A 19,196-nucleotide genomic window follows, 5' to 3' on the forward strand; every position below is an offset into this window, starting at 1 on the left:
CTGGTACTTTTACAAACTAGCATGAGCCCTACTTCCTAGAGCCTCAAGCCCACCTCATCATCTGATAATGTGAGAATAAGTCACTACAATTGTCGATAAATCGGGGAGCCCGGGTGGCTCAGTGGTTTAGTGCCGCCTTCAGCCCAGGGCCTGATCCTGAGGCCTGGGATTGAGTCCCACATCAGGCTCTCTGCATGGAGCCTGCTTCTCCCTCTGCCTGTGTCTCTGTCTCTGTCTCTCTCTCTCTCTGTGTCTCCCATGAATAAATAAATGAAATGTTTAAAAAAATTGTCAATAAATGTAAAATACCAACATAACCCAAGGCACGTATCTATGTTATGCACCCACATGTAAGACAGGAAAGAAACATCCGTTTGATTCCTTAGGATCATGTATACGAAACCTACGTGACTACCGCATTTTGCTTTTCTTTCTTTTTTTTTTTTTAATTAATTTTTATTGGTGTTAAATTTACCAACATACAGAAAAACACCCAGTGCTCATCCCGTCAAGTGCTTTTCTTTTTAAAGTTGTGTTGTGGGCAGCCTGGGTGGCTCAGTGGTTGAGCACCTGCCTTCAGCCCAGGGCGTGATCCTGGATTCCCGGGATCGAGTCCCACGTCGGGCTCCCTGCATGGAGCCTGCTTCTCCCTCTGCCTGTGTCTCTGCCTCTCTCTGTGTTTCTCATGAATAAATAAATAAAATCTTAAAAAAAAAAATAAAGTGTTATTCGGACAAATTCCTTCATAGAGGGAAGTGCAAGGTAAGTGAACAGTTAAATAATTAAGATCATCAAAAAGCAGAATCTGGGAGAACAAGTGGACAGAGCACGCAGAGACACGAAGCTCCAGGGTCTGTGGGAAAGGGGGTGCTCCCTGGAGGGGGGCAGCACGCAGTCTTGGGCAAAGCAGAAGAGCGTGCCTTTCCGGGTGTAACCCCTCCCCGAGGCACAGGGCGGCTGCCAGGTAGGCGACAGCATTCCAGCCCGACAGGAATTCAAGTGCATCCGCCGCACGTGCCCTGTAGGCCTCCCCACGCGCTGTGTTCATGTAACACCTGCCTTCGTCCTCATTAGACCTTAAATATCAAACATTCTGGAAAATGCATGGTCATAGTATCGCTCAAACCTGAAGAGAATGTATCTATCTGATAATATTTTTCCTTAATTCAGGAAACTGTCAATATTAATTTTATACAAAGAGAAACAAATGTAAATGAATCTGTCAGGAGGACACAGGCGCACACGCACAACAGGCCTTTTCAATGGATAATCTCTCTACCGGTAGGGCCAGGGTTACTGATAATTACTGTTTTCAACTCTTAGTAACTCCAGCATAAATAACATATTTGATTGTTATCAACAAAGATATTTTCTATTCTAAAGCAGAAAAACCCTTGGTAACTGTGGAAGGTGGCAAAATACCTAAAAGGAAACCTTCTAGAAGCAGTGCATTTGTTGAAGGATTGCCTATTTGAAAATCTGAATGCTGCATATATTCACGCGTTGCTTCCAAAGGCTTCACTCTTGCCCCGATGCAGAAGCCGACAGACAGTAGGGAAGGCAACAAATATTTTCCTTACCATCTGCTGAAAAATTAATTGACAATTTTCACTGTTATATATAAAACACACAGGCAGATGCTATTATTTTAACTTGCTTTAGATTTAGGCTACAGATTATTTTCCTCTGGATCTGCAAGAAATTAGGAAACACGCTGCTAATTGTTTTCTAGATAATGAAAGTAACAAGGCAGCTACTGCCAGCCTATTACGATTTTAGCTACGCATTCTTTAGTGTGAAATTAATCTATTGTATTTTCCATTTGTTCTTCTTATTCAATTTATTTTGAAATTTTCATTTTATAAATTCTTGATGCTTTTGCACTTCTCGACTAATTCTGAGAATTAAGCTAAAAATCAGAAGATGATTCTCTGGCTAGAAATCTTAAGTGCGCGTGCTAACCAATCTTTTTGCTATTCTACAGAAAATCAAGTATTTTTAATTTTGCTAGGCCTGGGAATTATCTTTCAACTCTGTGTCTGGTTTCACTTTCCTTTATTCATTTGTTTGGACTTTATGATAGAGTTCATTTCAGTTTTGGCACCATTTTTAAGGAAGTGTCATACACACGGGTGAACCCTAAGGAATGGCATTGCTGCAGGTAAAGATTATAAAGTGAATGTGTTTTAATATGGAACAGCTGTGTGAGGAGATTAACTCGGACTCAGTTTTAAAGCTGTACCTATCTATAATCAGGTAGATTGATTCCCAAGAGTAAGGCATTTCGAAGGAACCCAAACATTTTGTTCTAATTCTCAAACCTTTTGGCCTCATTAAATTGTGCTGTATATCTGCAGCCTCATCCATCAGCTCTCCGGATGTGCCTCATCACACCTACCTGGGTTGCTCTGAATGATTTCTAATGTCATCTGGATGAAGAATGAATGGAAATGAAGCATTCAGCAGCCACATTTATGCCAAGCAAGAGGCTTGGGGGAAAAGACCGAATTCAAAGAGCAGTTTTCAGAACTTTATGACTTTGTGATTTTCCTATTTATAAAGCCACAACTGAACTTCTTTAAAGAACATGTTTTAAAATAAAGTGAGAATCAAATACAGAATTTTTAAGAGTAAAGTTTTTATTTTATTAAATCTATCAAATTTTATATTTACCCACTGGCCATCTGAAAGATAAAGTGGCTAGGGAAATTCTGAGTTGATAATAAATTTATTATGCAACAAATTCTAATTTTGCAAGTATGGAACTGGTCTGTCACACATGGTTCTGGATAGTTTCACTGTAAACATATTTCCTGCAAGCAATTTCACTGCAAACATTTCACTGCATACGTATTGGCTTTAAGGCAATTTTACTATAGAAGATAAAATAATGAAAATTATAGAGCATCATTCATTTAAAAAGATAATAAAACATGGAAAATGAGTAACAAATTTTACAAGACTTTATCTTATGAAATACAAAATACCTGAATACATTCTCCGAGCAATACTACAAAATTCACTGCTTTTATTCTGTGGGTTAAACCTAAGCACTGGTCTTTGAAGTCTTTCATTTAGTGTTATACTTTTCTGGGATTTTTTTGCTTGTTGATTTGTCTCTTCCTTTGGCATCATGATTTTATTCCTTTGCTAAAATCTCTTACTTCATCTTATAAAAGAGGAATCAGTTTCCAAACACTAAGATGCATTTTGTTACTGAACTTTGTATTTTTTATGTGTGTATTGTGAAAGCCTTCTACCCAGTTGTTTTTCCTTGGCATACTGGTACATGTCCAGTGATAAGACATTCCAAAGTTCTAGAGGAAATGGATATACCCCATTATGAGGACTAACATGCATCTAACACACTAAATGCCCATTTAGTTATAAGGTGAAAATGGTTGCAGTGAAAATTCTTGTGGCAAAGATGTCTATGAGAAAAATGCTTACAGCAAAAATACTGAACATTTTGTGTCATATATACATCTTTACATGCCAAAGACAGGCAATTATCTTCTGTATCAGTATCTATGAGCTGCAAATGTCGCAAATTGGGTGGGAGGGTGGAAGGTGGGGAATTCTGAATACGGAAGACAAGTTAGAAAGGGATCCTGAAATTCATCCACAACCATTTGAAGTCCTACTGAAGATGGTGAAAAAAATTTTAGATTATACATGCCATTTTTAGCAGGTATATATACAAACTATACACACACATACGTCCTTCACATAAACAACTAACTATGTAAATGTTGTCTTGACAAAATACAAATATACTCAAAGATCTGACTTAAAATCATTTTCAGTATTGTGGATACAGAACATGCAAATACCAAGACACAAAATTTTTGTTTAATATAGTTTTCCCACATTAGGATATGTGGTAAGCCATTGAGCAACAAAGCAGAGTGCACAAGAAATGTGAGAGAGCAATGTTTCCATAAATACAATTCCTGCTTGGTCAAATCAGAAATCTATGATCTGTGATCTCTCTATCACTCCTCTTTCAAGGATCTCCATCAATAATCATTTCTCTGTTTTATATCTGTCAGCTTTCCCTGTGTGTGTATCCCTTTACTCATCTGTAATACAGAATAATAAATTAGCTCTTCCATTCTTTTTTTAAATTTTTTATTTATTTATGATAGGCACACAGTGAGAGAGAGAGAGAGAGAGAGAGAGAGAGAGAGAGAGAGAGGCAGAGACAGAGGGAGAAGCAGGCTCCATGCACCGGGAGCCCAATGTGGGATTCGATCCCGGGTCTCCAGGATCGTGCCCTGGGCCAAAGGCAGGCGCCAAACCGCTGCACCACCCAGGGATCCCTAGCTCTTCCATTCTTAAAATGTGTGTGTGTGTGTGTGTGTGTGTGTGCGTATACCCATACCTGTGTGTATATCTAAACAACCTGATCTGAAGTTGAAGATTTCTATTTCCTCACCCCTCATTTACTGCTCAACCACGTTGTTGGGTTTGATTCATACAACTTTACATAAGAAATCTCATGCCAATGTAGCACACATGGTCTCTTGTTCCTGGAGATACACTGGACAGAGGGGACGCCCATTCAAAATAGATATACATATGTGTGGATATATCTGGATATGTAGGTAAGCATAATGTGTACGTGTACTTATTACAGAACTTTGCTATAGCCACTGAGATGAGAATCACAGAACCAATACAGTATCTGATTCCAAGAACACCTTACTTTTTGTGTTAGGCAAAAATAGCATTTATATTGCCAAAACTAAGTGCTAATTCATTTCCAAAATTGCTTTGGCATTTTGGAAGGTGTGTGGCTCTAAGAAAAGTGTGTCCATAGAGCATAGGAGTCAATATGTCAATATGTCAGCAAACAGGAGGATTGTTGAAAAAGACTAGATTCATTAGTTTTACAAAAGTGAATGTGATATGAATCATTTATTATGTGGTTTAGCATGTCACAAAATGCTTTGTTTAAAAAGTTGAGTTCCTATAAAAGGTGAAGGGGATGAGAAGCAGTGTCTTAAGATATTAATATTTAGACTGGAAATTTTTAGAATGTATAAATGGAATTTATAGAAACATGGCTTTAAACTAGTAAATTCCTCATTTATTCAAGTAAACAATTTGTGACAAGGTAGAAAACAACTGCTTTTCGTATGACATAATTCCTCTTGTATTTAAAAAAAAAAAGGAAAAATAACCCCTTATGATAAATGCCTCTAAGACATATTATTGTGTTAATCCTGGATGCAAATACAATTTCAGAAGAAGAAGAAAAATTACAAGTTTAGATGAAAATCATTTCTCTTTTTATACATTTGTATTCTTTTATTTAAACTTGTTGGAATATAATACAAATGCCTTAAAACCAAGATACATCTTAGATACAAATTCTGATATGAAATGTGAAATTCATTGCTATACTCCTTTAAAGAAATTCTTGCTTTACAAAGAGAAATACCCAGAACTGAATGAGATTCCTGGTGGTTTGTTTGGATGATATAATAAAGTAAAAGATGGTTTATCTAAACATGTATTCATTTAAAAACGATATAAGCAGTGGGGCTTGTACTTACATATTTCTATCATAAAGTAATAAAGTATATTTAAAATTATGAGTAATTTAAGGTGTTAAAAAGTCTCTTCCAAATTATAAGAGTAAGATTACCTAGTAGGATTTTGAGACACAGTAGAATTTTGGGTTAAATTTATTTTATTTTACTTGAGCTCTTCAAAATATGGTAATGTTAGACTTATTTAGAATATTTAAATAAGCTGAATATTCCTTGCCCCAAGTTATTTACATAATTATGTATTTGTCCTATAATAGAAATCATGCTTCCAACTTTTGTTTGACAGTCTCTAAGAATGATTTCCAATTGAGCTCTCTGCTGGGTACTTAGAGTTCAGAGTTAAAACACAGGCCTAGGCTTGTAGGACCTAGTAATCCAGAGAGCAGACAAAGGAGATATCCCATGGGTAGAGTACAGTGTAAAGGACATGTCTGGGCTGATGCCAGAGCACTAGCATGCAAACAAGCCTAAAGGGGAGAGGAGAGTCAGGGACATCCTCTAAGGGGCAATGATTGCTCTGAATTTTGAAAAATGCTAAGTTACCAAATAAGGTAACTACTATACGTTGTCTCTTAGATCCATACACCCACATCTTCCCATTACTTTTAGTTCTAGGAATTTCTAAGAAATATTCGTAACATCAAGTTATCATTTGAAAGTATTCACTCAACAGTTCAATTTATTAACTTTTTCAAAAGAAATTGTTTCTCTATATAATTAAAATCACCACGTATTTAGGGAAAAAAAGAAAAAAACCCCAACCAATGTATTCAACTTATGTCATAACATAATTACAGCATATGTAGTATTCAAAGAGAAAGAGTTATGTGTTAAAAAGGTTTGTAATTAATTTGAAGTTATATGTGTGGATATGTTTTCAATTCTTCAATCATATTCTCATCACATGTAGGCTAAAAAACACCTAAGGACATTTCAAAGTGTTCCAAAAATTTTCACCAATACTCTACAAAATTATTCACAATGTTGAGTCTGCAAAACTATCTAAATATATTAATTCACCTTTTTCCTTTCCCCTTTTAATTTCTGAAATGCATATAAAACAATCCACTAGAGCTCATGATGAACGACACCTCTCTAAATGGTGAAAATGCCAATCAAAAGCAAAGTGAACTGGCATTTTACTCAGAAGAGACTTCTTCTGGACAAATATATAATTTCTGAAACATAAAAAAATACCTTATAAATCTATCATTTCTATCATTTTTTTTTAAAAAAATGAATCCTTAGCATTTTATTTATTTTTTTTTCTTTTTTTTCTTTTTTTTTTTTTTCTTAGCATTTTAAAAAAGCAAGTTGAGGATCACTGCAAATGCAAAGAGTAAGAAAGATGCAAATGCAAAGAGTAAGAAAGATGAAATAAGCTGATGGTAGGACTGCTAGAGAAATAGTTTCAGTTGATATTCTCCACAATATCAGCAGGTTTAGCTACATGGATGAACATTCAAAATAGTCAGGTCTCCCTACAATAATACTCTTCTCTGCAATTAAACCATCATTGAAACAAATACATTCCAACCTCAAAATACTTGTCTCCACATTTCTCATTGCATATTGGTATAGCACACCATTTAAAATGTCATATATAAAAGAATTTGTCTGAACTATTTTCTTGAAACTGTACAAATGAATAAAGGGAACCTCGTTTTCGATGGTGCTGGGAGGCCAGACAGTGAGGGAGGAGCTGTCATGCCCCACGACCCCTCATCAGTGGCAGACCCCAAAAAGGAGAGGCACTTGGCATTTATAACAGAAGACGCTTACTTTACTACTTCAGCAGGATAAAGAGTTTCTCTTTGTCCAGCAATGAGTTCAGCCAGTATCAAAACACCTCAATTCAGCCAACGAGAAACCATTACTACCCTCAACTCTGACTTTTGCTCAAAGCAGCCCCTTGCCAACTTCCACTTTTTTTCTCTATAGAGTTATGTTCCTTTCCTTTGGTACGAGTACTATGGCTTACCATGGTTTGCACATCTTGAGTTCAAATTCTTCTGCTATTCCAGAATAAAACCATTTTGCTGGTAAAATAACTGTTTTACTTTTAAGTTAGATACAAATAAACAAGAATCAAAAGGTTTTCAAGTGAGGATGCAGTTTTTGCTATTATAAACTGCTTTATTTGTAAATCTACAGAACATTGTGCAGATAATTTTTAGGCATCTGTAGTAAGTTTTATTATTACAATAATCTTTAATAATTAAATGATCATAAATTTATCCTAGAAAAGTTCAAACTGTTCCTATTTTTCCATTCTCTTCTGGTTATTCTCTTCCTGTAACATTTTCTAATATAGAATTTATATATAAGAATCAAATAGGATTCTATAGGCCCAAACTATTTTATTAATAAATTAGACATAAGGTAAGTATGGATCACATAAAATATCACACTTAATAATTCTGTAATTTATTTTTTAAAGGATTTTATTTATTTATTTGGCAGGGAGGAGAGAAAGTGCACAAGTAAGTAGAGCAGCAGGAAGAGGGAGAGGGAGAAGCAGGCTCCTCACTGAGCAGGATGCCAGATGTGGGGCTCGATCCCAGGAACCTGGGATCATGACCCGAGCCAAAGGCAGATGCTTAATCCACTAAGCCACCCAGGTGCCCCAGTAACTCTGTAATTTAGCCAATGGTTTATAATCCATGATCTGTATGATTTTATAATAAGCAACACTAACATCTCCTCTTATTGCCCCTCCCTGATGGTCTCCTTAAAAACCACCTACATTAAGATTAAAATCCTAAAAAATTGCACTCACTTTTTTGTCTTTGTTGTACTTGGCAAATATCTCCTGGGCTCTCTCTTCTCCTCCATCCGTGAACAACATGATAATCTTATTGCAGTTGGCTCTGGAAACATTATACTATAAGGGAAACAAACAAAAAAAGTCTATCTTTCACAATAAAAGGTAAGGAATATAAGACAATGTTTAAAGAGCATGAACAGGTTGCAAGTAGTAGGTGAAAGATTTGTTCAGTAAGTATATTCCAAAGAACCACTTCCTAGACCAGGCCCAGCCCGTCCCGACAAGGGCCTCTTCCCATCCGCCAGATACTCATAGGTTTCACTTCCTTTGGGTCTTTGATCAAATGTCTCCTATCAGTGAGGACTTTACTGGAAACTTGCTGTCTCTCTTCCAGGTTGTATTTTTCTTCATAGTATTTTACATTCTTTTATGTACATAGTTTCGTTTTTATTTATTTATTGTTGGCTTCCCCTGATTGAATTTAAGTGCCATAAGGGTACGAAGTTTTATCTTTTTTTGATCTTCAAGAGCCCAGCATATAATAACCTCCCCATGGTTGATTAGTAAATGGAATTTAAATTAATGGTTATTACATCAATTTTATTTCCCTATAATTTGTACCAGAAACAAATAATTTGTATGAATGAAAAATGTGCACGTCCCTCTACATATATTTTCAATCCATTTACAAATATTTTTGTTCCCTTTCTTTCTTTTTCATCCTACTTTATTCCCTTTACCTCTCCAAAATTATAAACTCCTGGGTGATCCTTAACATCTGATGTTCTTTGTAAATGCCAATACCTAATCCCAAATATCCTCACCACACATATTCTAATTCTGAAAGACTCGATTCCAATGGCAAATCCTCTCTTAAACTTTAAGATCTCCCAAGAGTCAGATGTAGGGAAACAATGGATTAGCGCCAAAGGGCCACTAAAATGAACAACTAATTTAGAAAGATAGGCTTCCCTGAGGTCTGAATTTACAATCTCAAGCTTCTACTGTTGTGAAAATGTGTTTTCAAATGTGTTAAGAATAAAAGATTATTTATACTAATTTATGAATGCTCAGCTCCTTTGAATATGCCAAGCCTCCAGGTCAGTGCTGTTCAATGGAGATATAATGCAAGCCAAATTTGTAATTTTGACTTTCTAATAGCCACACTAATAAAAGTATGAAGAAATCTCTGAAGTGAATTCTACTAATGTATTTTATTTCACCCGGTCATACAAAACATTATCAATTCAACATGAAATCTATAAAATTATTGAGGGAATCTACATTTTTTTTCTTTCATAGTAGCTCTTCAAATCTGCTGTATATCTTATATTTACAACACATTTCAATTCAGACCAGGCACTTTTTAAATCTCAAAAGCCACATGGGATTGTGGTTACCAGATTGGCCAGCACTAGCTGTGGCCTTTAAATGACTACTATTTTTGATAAAAAAATCGTTAACTCTCGTTCAGTGTTTAGGCTTACTGAAAGTCTGTACTCTGTCTTTTCAAAGAAGATAAATCCCATTTCCCGTTGTAAAAATTAATCAAGACAATACTATACTCTATTGATGAAAAGATCCTGTTTCATATAATCTCACCCCATTGATTAGGCCATTAGAACATTGGCAGTTAAAGCTTTTAACCAAGTATTGTGAAAATGCAAGTATTGACTAATACCATTTGTCACATTCAAGCATAGTTCTTATCTTGGAAGAAAGCCATCTGAAAATTTGGCTATACAAAAAGTTACATATTTTATCAAAATACTTTTGTGAAAGGCATTGAAATCCCTTAACTAAAATTAATTTCTTTGAGGATTTCTTTTTATCTGGCTATGGAAGATAGGCAAAATAATAGGTATCTAAAGGACTGTTACCTAAAAGTGATTAAGTAAAGATTTTACATAAGGACTTGGTTTCATTTTTGGAAGTAGTGGGGGTATTTTTATTATTGAATGCAAGTACTGGTATAAGTAGGCACACTGGGTCTTACTGATCACTTGTGTAATTAAAATAATAATGTTTCCCAAGAGAAACAGGTATTAGGACATATACAAAAGGGGGAATAAAGAAATGTTTTGTTTTCACCAGGATTTTTCCCAAGAGTAGCCTCCTTACTAGATGTGTGGTAGAGCAAAGTCAGCACCTGGTCAGAGGATTTGCAGTTCTCCAAGGGTTCACACCATCACCACAATTAAACCTTAAGGATTTGTAACAAATTAAATAAAGGCAAGAACTTGACTATTTCAATAAAATGACAATTTGCAGAGTTGGTAAATTACTTTACTATGTTATTTCACAACAGATTATATTATGTATATCCCTGTGTGTCCTTGTGTCACCGTGTGGCCAGTATACAGCATGGCATCCCTCATATATACACTGAATAAATTTTGTTTTTGAAAAATGCACCTCGGTATAGTTGTAATATTTTATGAAATGCTCCCTGAGGACTAACTCAAATCTTAGTTTAAGGTGTATTGTGGGATAAGCGATACATTTAATTCTATTTGATACTTGGCTCAGGGATCCTAATGATACACTTTACAAGGGCAAACAAAAACCAGAGAACGACATTGTGTGATTAAGATAGTGACTAGAAGTATTTGAAATAGGTAACAAGATTTGAAATAGGTAACAAGATAGGTAACAAGATATGCTTTAACTTTGAATAAGGCAAGTAATGACATCTGGGAAAAATTCTCGTTTTATTATTATTTTTTAAGAATTTATTTATTTATTTACTTGAGAGAGAGAGAGAGAGAGAGAGAGAGCACGGAAAGGAGCAGAGGGAGAGGGACAAGCAGACTCCTCGCTGAGCACGGGGCCTGACGCGGGGCCCAATCCCACGACCCTAAGGATCATGATCTGAGCCGAAATCAAGAGTCAGCTACTTAACCTCCTGATCCACCCAAATGTCCCTGGGAAAATTATTTTAAAATGAAAAACTGCAATACATAAGGGACATGTGCAAAGCAGAACATCTGACACTTATTTCGGGAATAAGTGAGAACATATTAAAAATCACTTATAAGTGTGGTAGAGGCAGTGCAAGAGGCCAAGAGGAGTTAAATCATATTTAATCAGCAATTAGTAGTGAATCTGGGAGTTAATGTGGCCTCTCTGATGAGGCAGCCTTGGAAATTCTACAAGAGGCTTGAGGCCCCTTCTCATTTCACAACTGAAAGCTGAATAAGAGTGAACCACTCACATTAACAATATTGAGAATGTAACTAAAATGCCACAACTTAGCAAAACCTAAGTTGACTCAAAAGAAAAAAAAAAACTGTGAAAAAACCCAGCAACTTCTATTTCTTTACCACAGAAAGAATACATTTTAATCTCATGTCAATTACATCTGAATTCCCAAGTTCCAAGTTTTCATCCTTCTGCTACCCAACATACATCATTTTAATAAACATGCATTTTACCATAGATATTGCCCCTGGAAAGTGCAAAACTCAACTACTTCTCTAACGCTACCTAATAAACAACACCACCCCCAACCCCACATACCCGAAATGAACAATCTGTACATCTCCACTCTCACAGCCCCTCTGTCTAGATTCCCGTGTCACCAGCCACCAAGTATGTGAGTCCAGAGCCCCATCCAATTAGTTACCATGTCACTATCCTTTTAGCATTTCTTTGCTTTGACTCCAACACCAGGACTTACACGACAAATTAACTTTGAACACTCGTTATAAAGTTTTCATTTGCTCCTAAATGCCTCATTAACCGGTATCTAATGGCCTTCTGATTCCCCTCACAGCTCCTGCATTGCTACAGCCCAGGCATGCCAAAGCGCCTGCTGTTTTTTCCAATGTGCCATGCTATCTCATATGGCTATGCCTTTGTCCATGTTGTTGTTTTTATCTGAAATGATTTTCCATCTCTCATCTACCTACCGAGATTCTACTCATTCTTCAAAACCCTGTTTTCAAGGAAATGCCACAGTTTCCTGACCCCCTTTGGTGCCACTCAAGTAAGCACACCCTGAATGCCCTTGAATAGGGTATGCTAGGAATGGTAATTTACTGTGTCATGCTAGATGACACTTGAGATCAGCCAGTATTATTTACCTTTGCTATTCTAGCACTAGTAATGTGGCAGGAAATTGTGAGGCATGCCATACATATTGGCTGAATGAACAAACGGATGAAGCACCAATCAGACATCTTGAAAGCTGTTTTTAGAAGCTTTACTTAGGGAACAACCAAGTCAGATTTACAGACAAGAGCACATGTAAGGCTTATTCAGTGACTCAGCAAATGTGGTATGAATTATGAGCTGAGTCTCTACCAGACATGTGCTAGTCATTAACGATAGTCACAATGATCATGACTCCAATGCCAAGCCAACAACCCACACTCATATGAGGTTTGCTGTGTGTCAGGTTCTGTGGACAATTCTATCCACAATCCCTCTGAGTATGTGCCATGGTTTAAAGAAGGAAACCAACGTAGAGAAAGGTTGGGTCCATACACTCAACCACTGCCATACTACTGCTTCATGACAGTTAAAAAACTGAATGATAATTCTTGCACTTGAAGAGTTCAAAGTGAAACAGATGACACGGCCACTTGCAAACACTAGTCCGCAGTGTAAGATATGTGCTACATAGTATGGGGCAGGCAGTAGGCACGCTGGAGTCGGGAGTCTAAATGGAGACACGGGTGAGTGACTTGTTTGGAGGGTGATCTTCACTGAAGAAGGAATTCCTACTCTGGCATTGTATGTCCTCCTCACCTTAATGTCGGCCATTTGGACCTTTCTGTACATTAAGAAACAATTTTAAGAACCAAATAGATGTTAAAAGAAAAAAAAAAAAAAAGAACCAAATAGATGTTTAAACTAAAGTATTCCCACCGACCACTGGATGACTGGAAACACAAGTATCCAGATAAATACAGTCCCAATTGAGATAACAAAAAGGAAACGATATTCTAAATATGCCAAGTAAGTTGGAACTGTTCATGTAAAAATCAAATAATTATCTTACAAATGTGATTTTTTTTTTAATTAACTTTTATTGGTGTTTAATTTACACAAATGTGATTTTTAAACAGAGTTTTAAAAGATGATGGAAGAAGGGGTCTAAAAGAAAAAGAATGTCTACATTTTGTATGTCTTTTGAATCTTGGCTTCAAACATAAAAGTGGCTCAAAGATTTCTACTGCCTGGATACGTCTGCTTTTAAATTAAATGAAAAGCTGCACTGTTATGTAATTGAAGTCCTGATAGTAGTAAGGACCAGCATATTGAAATTCATATGCTGTGATTCAGTAATAAAAGAGAAAAGAGGGTGGTATGGATACTTACGTTAAGAAGCTGTTCAAAAGCAAAACTAAAGCCTTTCTTATAATCAGTGATTCCTTTTGCTGTGATATTATTCACCGCATCTTTCAGCACTTTCTTATTTCTCACATTGGCTTGGACAAGGTGCTGAAAACAGCTCACATCCTGGGCATTGCTGTTAAACTGTGAAAGATAAAAAAGTAAACATATAAGTGAACATGAAAATCAATCACATCATTTTATTTGAATTTGTGGTTTGTATGTCCCAATCCAGTTGCGTTGCTGTCTCTTTCATAAATGAATAAACTGGTAACAAAACCGCACTAAGGATCAAACAGCCATTTTCCTCTGAGCCCTCAACTCCTACTGTAACCCTGAGCCTGTCACTCACCTTCCTGAAGCTCAGTTTCTCTGATTATAAATTTGGGGCTTGAATTACGTACGGAAAGTCCCTTTCAGTTCTCAGATTTTCTCAGCCTTTAGAGAAGGAAAAAAAAAAACCAACAAACAATGAAATGTATTCAGAATCCAGAAATGATATGGTAACACCTGGGCAGGTTCAAGGACAAGCTAACCACCTGCTTGCCTCTCTTAAGGAAAAGCGAGGTGGAAAAGTGGCAAAGTCAAGGACAGGAACAGACTTCTAGTAATTCTGAAATGTGATGGTACAACCTTTTCTACCAGGGCTAATCCAGGAGAGTAATGTGAAAGAATCAAGAACAACAGGTGGCCTTTTATTTTATTTTTTAAAAGATTTTATTTGTTTATTACTTGACAGAGACAGAGCACAAGGAGAGGGAGCAGCAGAGGGAGAGGGAGAAGCAGGCTCCCCAGTGAGCAGAGAACTTGACACAGGGCTCAGGGATCAATCCCAGGACCTTGGGATCATGACCTGAGTCGAGGGTAGCCACTTAATGGATTGAGCCACCCAGGTGCCCCCAAAGGGTGGCCTTTTAAAACTGATCACTCTAGGGCTTTCATACAGAAGGCTGAGAAACGTTGGAGGCAAGGTAAAGGGCAGACAGGTACTGCTGTGAGTGATGAAGCCCTGAACAAACAAGGAGGCCACAGGAGCAGAGAATGTCAACCCTGATACCGGCCCCAAGTGAAAATTCAAAAATCCTCAAAGACATAATAGCACCAACCCTATTAAAAGTATTCACAAAGTTCATTGGGTATTTCCAAAAAAGATAAGAACAGTGAGTAGTGCAGTGAGATCCAGGACACTGAGACAGTGGAATCATCCTATCACTTACTAAATCTGCAATTTGTATGAGCCCTTAGACTCTCAGGGCAGAGTATCACATCTACAAAATGGGAATAACAATAAGCCATGCCTGCTAGAAGGTAGGGGCCTGGCGAGATGAAATGTTGGAGATTTTCTCAAAAACATATAATTAAATAATTTTATTAGGTGGATCACAAACTGAAATATAAATGTTATAACTGATCACATATTTTTATAATACATTCCTTTTTTCTCTGAAAACCAATGACGCTTAATTATAAGGTACACTGCACATTTCATCAATTCAATAAGCAAATATTTACTATCAGCTTGTGATAGGTCAAGAATTGTGGCGTGTGATAGTTTTGTGCCCATTAAGTAAATTATGCACAAACATATACATATGTACGGATGTAATAAGCACATATACGGTGTCTACTCTGTTGCATTTACAAGCACATATACGGTGTCTACTCTATTAATCATTTCCTCTTTGCCAATGCCCGAAAAGATACATATTATCACTATTCACAAAGAAAAGGAGGCACTGAGGGAGTTAAAGAACTTGCCCAGAGTCACACGGCAAATAAGACACAGAGTCAGGACCAGACTAGTGGTACGACCTAAGGGTCTGGGATTTTCACTACTCTTGTAGGGCCTCTTAACATATTACGACACATGATTAGTTCTGTAAAGCAATACAGTATTATTGCTTAGGAGACAATATCACAAGTGGGTTCTAGTTTGGACTATGAGTAGTCGGGCGAAAATTCACATGAGAAATAGCATTTCCTGTGATTCCAGAGAAATGTCTCATTGAAGACTACTGCAGAAGAACATTTCAGGCCAACAGAGCAACAAAAGAGAAGCCTTTTAGGGATATATAAAGGAGGAGAGTTTAGCTCAGTCACACATGAGTGAGGAGGACAATGACATAAAATGAGCTTGGGGAGGGAGGCAGGGTTAGATCTTGCAGGGTCTAACAGAAATGCTCAAGACCTGGGATTTGATTTCCTGTCAAATGGAAAGTCACAGAAAGATTTTAAGCCACAGACAAAATAATCAAATGTAAAAATTTAAGAGATCATGCAAGCTGCTGTTTGAGAAATGGATTTAAGGCGAGCAAAATTCGAAGGAGAGAAAATAATTAGGAGGCTCTACAGTAACCCAACTCAGTGTAATAAGTGGCTGTGCTATTGGTGGAGATGGTCAGAAGAGGAGGGGTTGCACACCTTTTCTGGAGGAAGAATCCCCAGCATGTGAAGGTGGGCTGGGGCTGTTGCTTAGTTAGAGAGTGGTGTTGTGCATGCCATGCAGGGGTCTGACCTGGGCATCAGGAGGGCCTGAGGGCTGGAGGAGTGATGGGTTCGGGGGGACTTGAGGAGGAGGTAAGGGAAGCAGAGTCCAAGTCTGAGTGAGGGGGAGTTTTCAACATAAGTAAGACACACAGATGGTGAAGTCAGGAAATCGTAACATTCAAGGCAAGAGGCTCCAAAGTCTTGGCTAAAGATTAAAAAAAAAAAAAAAATAGAAGGCTTCAGCAAAGAAATTTCCTGTACATTCATATAAATAAAAGAGGAGTCCTTAAGAAAACTTAGTAGAAGTAAGTTCCCTTGGAGGCAGGAAGGAAATCAGGAGACAAGGCCGTTTGGGATGATGAGAGAAGAAAAGAAAGTCTCAGGGAAGAAACCGCAGTTCAGGTACAAAGATGCAGAATTCCAAGTGTCCAGGGAACTCATCGGGCTGCACAGTCATCGTCGGGGAGGGTCACGGCGAAGTGCGGTGGAAGCGGTGGCAGGTGGAGGGGCTTCAGACCCCGGCTGGGAAACCCGGGTGGAAAGGGGGTGCCTGCCGGGATGAGCCCCAAGGGAAGGGCCCAGGGCAGGAGGGGATGGATACTGAAGCGTGAAGGAAGGAAAAGATGCAGGGAAGAGAAAAGAGGTGCAATGTCAAAGTCTTGTGAAATCAGGGAAGGACAGACAGGGCCGGCGCATGGGGGAGTGACCCCCGAGTGTGGATCGACTCTCGGCTCTGCGGAGAAGCAGGAAGAGCACAGTATAGACGCGGCTGGGCGAAGACGGCCACGGGGGTTGCCCGGTGACAGTTACTGTCTGCCTTGCTGTTCAGTGGGGACAAAAGCCACAATAAAGATCAAGTAACTGGGGAGCTGGAAGGTTTGCAGAGAGTGGAGATAAAACAAGAAGGGAAATGTCCTGAATAGATAAATAATTTGGGTTCTTTCTCCTTTTTACTTTAACGTTACTTTCAGGTACATCCTACATATGACTAAGATGATCCGATAGATTTCTTTCTTTCCATAAACTCTAATGTTAGAAATGCAGTATCTCCAGTTCTAAATTCCACTGCCTCTTTTATTCCATTCTTTGATAATCTGACACAATCTGATTCTGCACATTCCGTTTTGAAAACAAAAGTGCGTGAGAACTCTCATGTTAGAAAGTTGGGGGAAAAAAGAAGTTTGCCAACGCATTAAGAGTAAAATATCTGACCTCAGAGAATTATTGGAAATGGTTACAGGAAATGTTATTAACTGATTTAGTTAAACTGCGAACCATGATAAAATTACAAGTTATGCAGAAAATGAGCACTAAATAATGTATTGCCCTGAGTTCGGTTGGCCTTGACCTTCTTTTAACACAGAAAAATGAAGCATCTCATTAAGTCACTTTAACACAAACTGATTAAATGTAAATTCAATTCATTAAATACAAATTCAGTGGTGTATAACAGAAATAGTATGATCATACTCATAATAAAACTCATAAATAATGCAGGGGAAGAAATAGCTTACAAAGTATAAGTCCCCATAGCAAATCTTATTCTCTTAGGAAAGGGATGAGAAATTTCAAAAGTTCCAAATTAGGTAAGTGTGTATTTCACAGACACCTTACAGTCATCTGCTTTTAGAATAGACAAAAAGAACAGGTTTATTTTCACAAGCTTAAACTGCAGTCTTTGGTAACGTGTGCCTAAATTTTCATTTATAAACCACATATTTAATACATAAATCACTTATGTATTAAAAATCTTAGGGCAAAAGTTTAAAAATATAGTATTAGCTTAGAAATAGTATATTGTGAGTGAAAATAGATTTAAGGATCCCTGCTTTTGTCAATTATTAAGAACATGCTTTTATTTAAAGAAAAAATTGTATATTTAAATAACCCGAGAGTTAGAAATCCAAAACAATATCACACGGATTCCTTTCCTGATCCCAGAAAATTCAACTGAGTATGTCCTTTATAAGAGCTGTTGAGAAAATCTCTGCTGGAATGCTGAGGAAGAAAGACATGTGGACTAAGGTGAGCAGCTGGGGTTGGGGTGGGGCAGGGCTGGGTTGAGCGGGGTTGAGCATCTGCCTTTGGCTCAGGGCATGATCCCAGGGTCCTGGGATTGAGTCCTACATCGGGCTCCCCACTGGGAGCCTGCTTCTCCCTCTACCTTGTCTCTCATGAATAAATAAATAAAATCTTAAAAAAAAAAAAGAAGTGAGCATCTGGGGTATAAATCATACAGAACTTAGTATCCTTACTCAAGCAAACAAAAATTCTTTCATTTCCTTCTTCCATATAACCTGTTCTGCCTACAACACTTTTCTTCTCTTCCTCAATAGTTTTTCCTTACAAAAGGCTTTCATGATCATTCGTGACTAGGTCAAACCACCCCATTATAAGATCTCCTCATCCTCGGAGTATCTTTTTTTTTTTTTTTCAGAACACAACTCTGTTAAAATTTCCTACTTCTCTGTATGTATCTTGACAGATTCTTCCCCTGGATCAGAAGCCCACATAGTCATAGAAAATAGCCAGCCCACCACTGTAACCTCAGTACTGGATATAGAATAGTACGCTATAAATATTTAATAAATGTATGTAGGAAGTTTCATAAGACAGTGTGAAATACTAATCAAAATCAAGCTATAGATCCCTAACTATAGAAATTATATTTTAGCTTTATAATGTTAGGCTTATAAATTCATACATATAAATATAACATTATTAAAATGCCAAAAAGAAGATGTATGTAAAACACCTATTAAAGAATCTGGCACACAGCAGAAGCTAACTCAAGTGCAACTCTATCAGAAGGACAATCATCATATGGTTTCACTCATACGGAGAATATAAGAAATAGTGAAAGGGAGTAGAAGGGAAAGGAGGGGAACTGAGCGGGACAAATTAGAGAGAGAGATAAGCCGTGAGACTCCTAACTCTGGGAAACAAACAAAGGGTAGTGGAAGGGGAGATGGGCAGGGGTTGGGGTAACTGGGTGACCCGCACTGACGAGGGAACTTGATGAGATGAGCACCAGGTTTTATACT

General features: G+C 37.5%; 1 protein-coding gene and 1 long non-coding RNA gene across 8 annotated transcripts in view; one reads left to right on the plus strand and one right to left on the minus strand.

Moving 5' to 3' along the window:
• LOC121471835 overlaps positions 1–2,635 on the plus strand; it is a 166,069-nt gene extending 163,434 nt beyond the window's left edge. Inside the window, exon 3 of the long non-coding RNA XR_005982714.1 lies at positions 2,358–2,635. This is a non-coding gene — a long non-coding RNA (uncharacterized LOC121471835). The remainder of the gene's footprint in view (positions 1–2,357) is intronic.
• The window catches only part of CACNA2D1 (calcium voltage-gated channel auxiliary subunit alpha2delta 1), a 477,825-nt gene that overhangs the window by 75,711 nt on the left and 382,918 nt on the right, over positions 1–19,196 (minus strand). For all 7 annotated transcript variants that reach the window (XM_041722688.1, XM_041722686.1, XM_041722687.1 and 4 more), the window contains exons 11-12: positions 13,651–13,809; positions 8,338–8,442 (exon numbers count right to left, since the gene is read on the minus strand). In XM_041722688.1, coding sequence (XP_041578622.1) covers positions 8,338–8,442; positions 13,651–13,809 — 264 coding nt within the window. The remainder of the gene's footprint in view (positions 1–8,337; positions 8,443–13,650; positions 13,810–19,196) is intronic.

Source organism: Vulpes lagopus, chromosome 11, assembly GCF_018345385.1.
Source record: "Vulpes lagopus strain Blue_001 chromosome 11, ASM1834538v1, whole genome shotgun sequence".
NCBI classification, from domain to species: Eukaryota; Metazoa; Chordata; class Mammalia; order Carnivora; family Canidae; genus Vulpes; species Vulpes lagopus.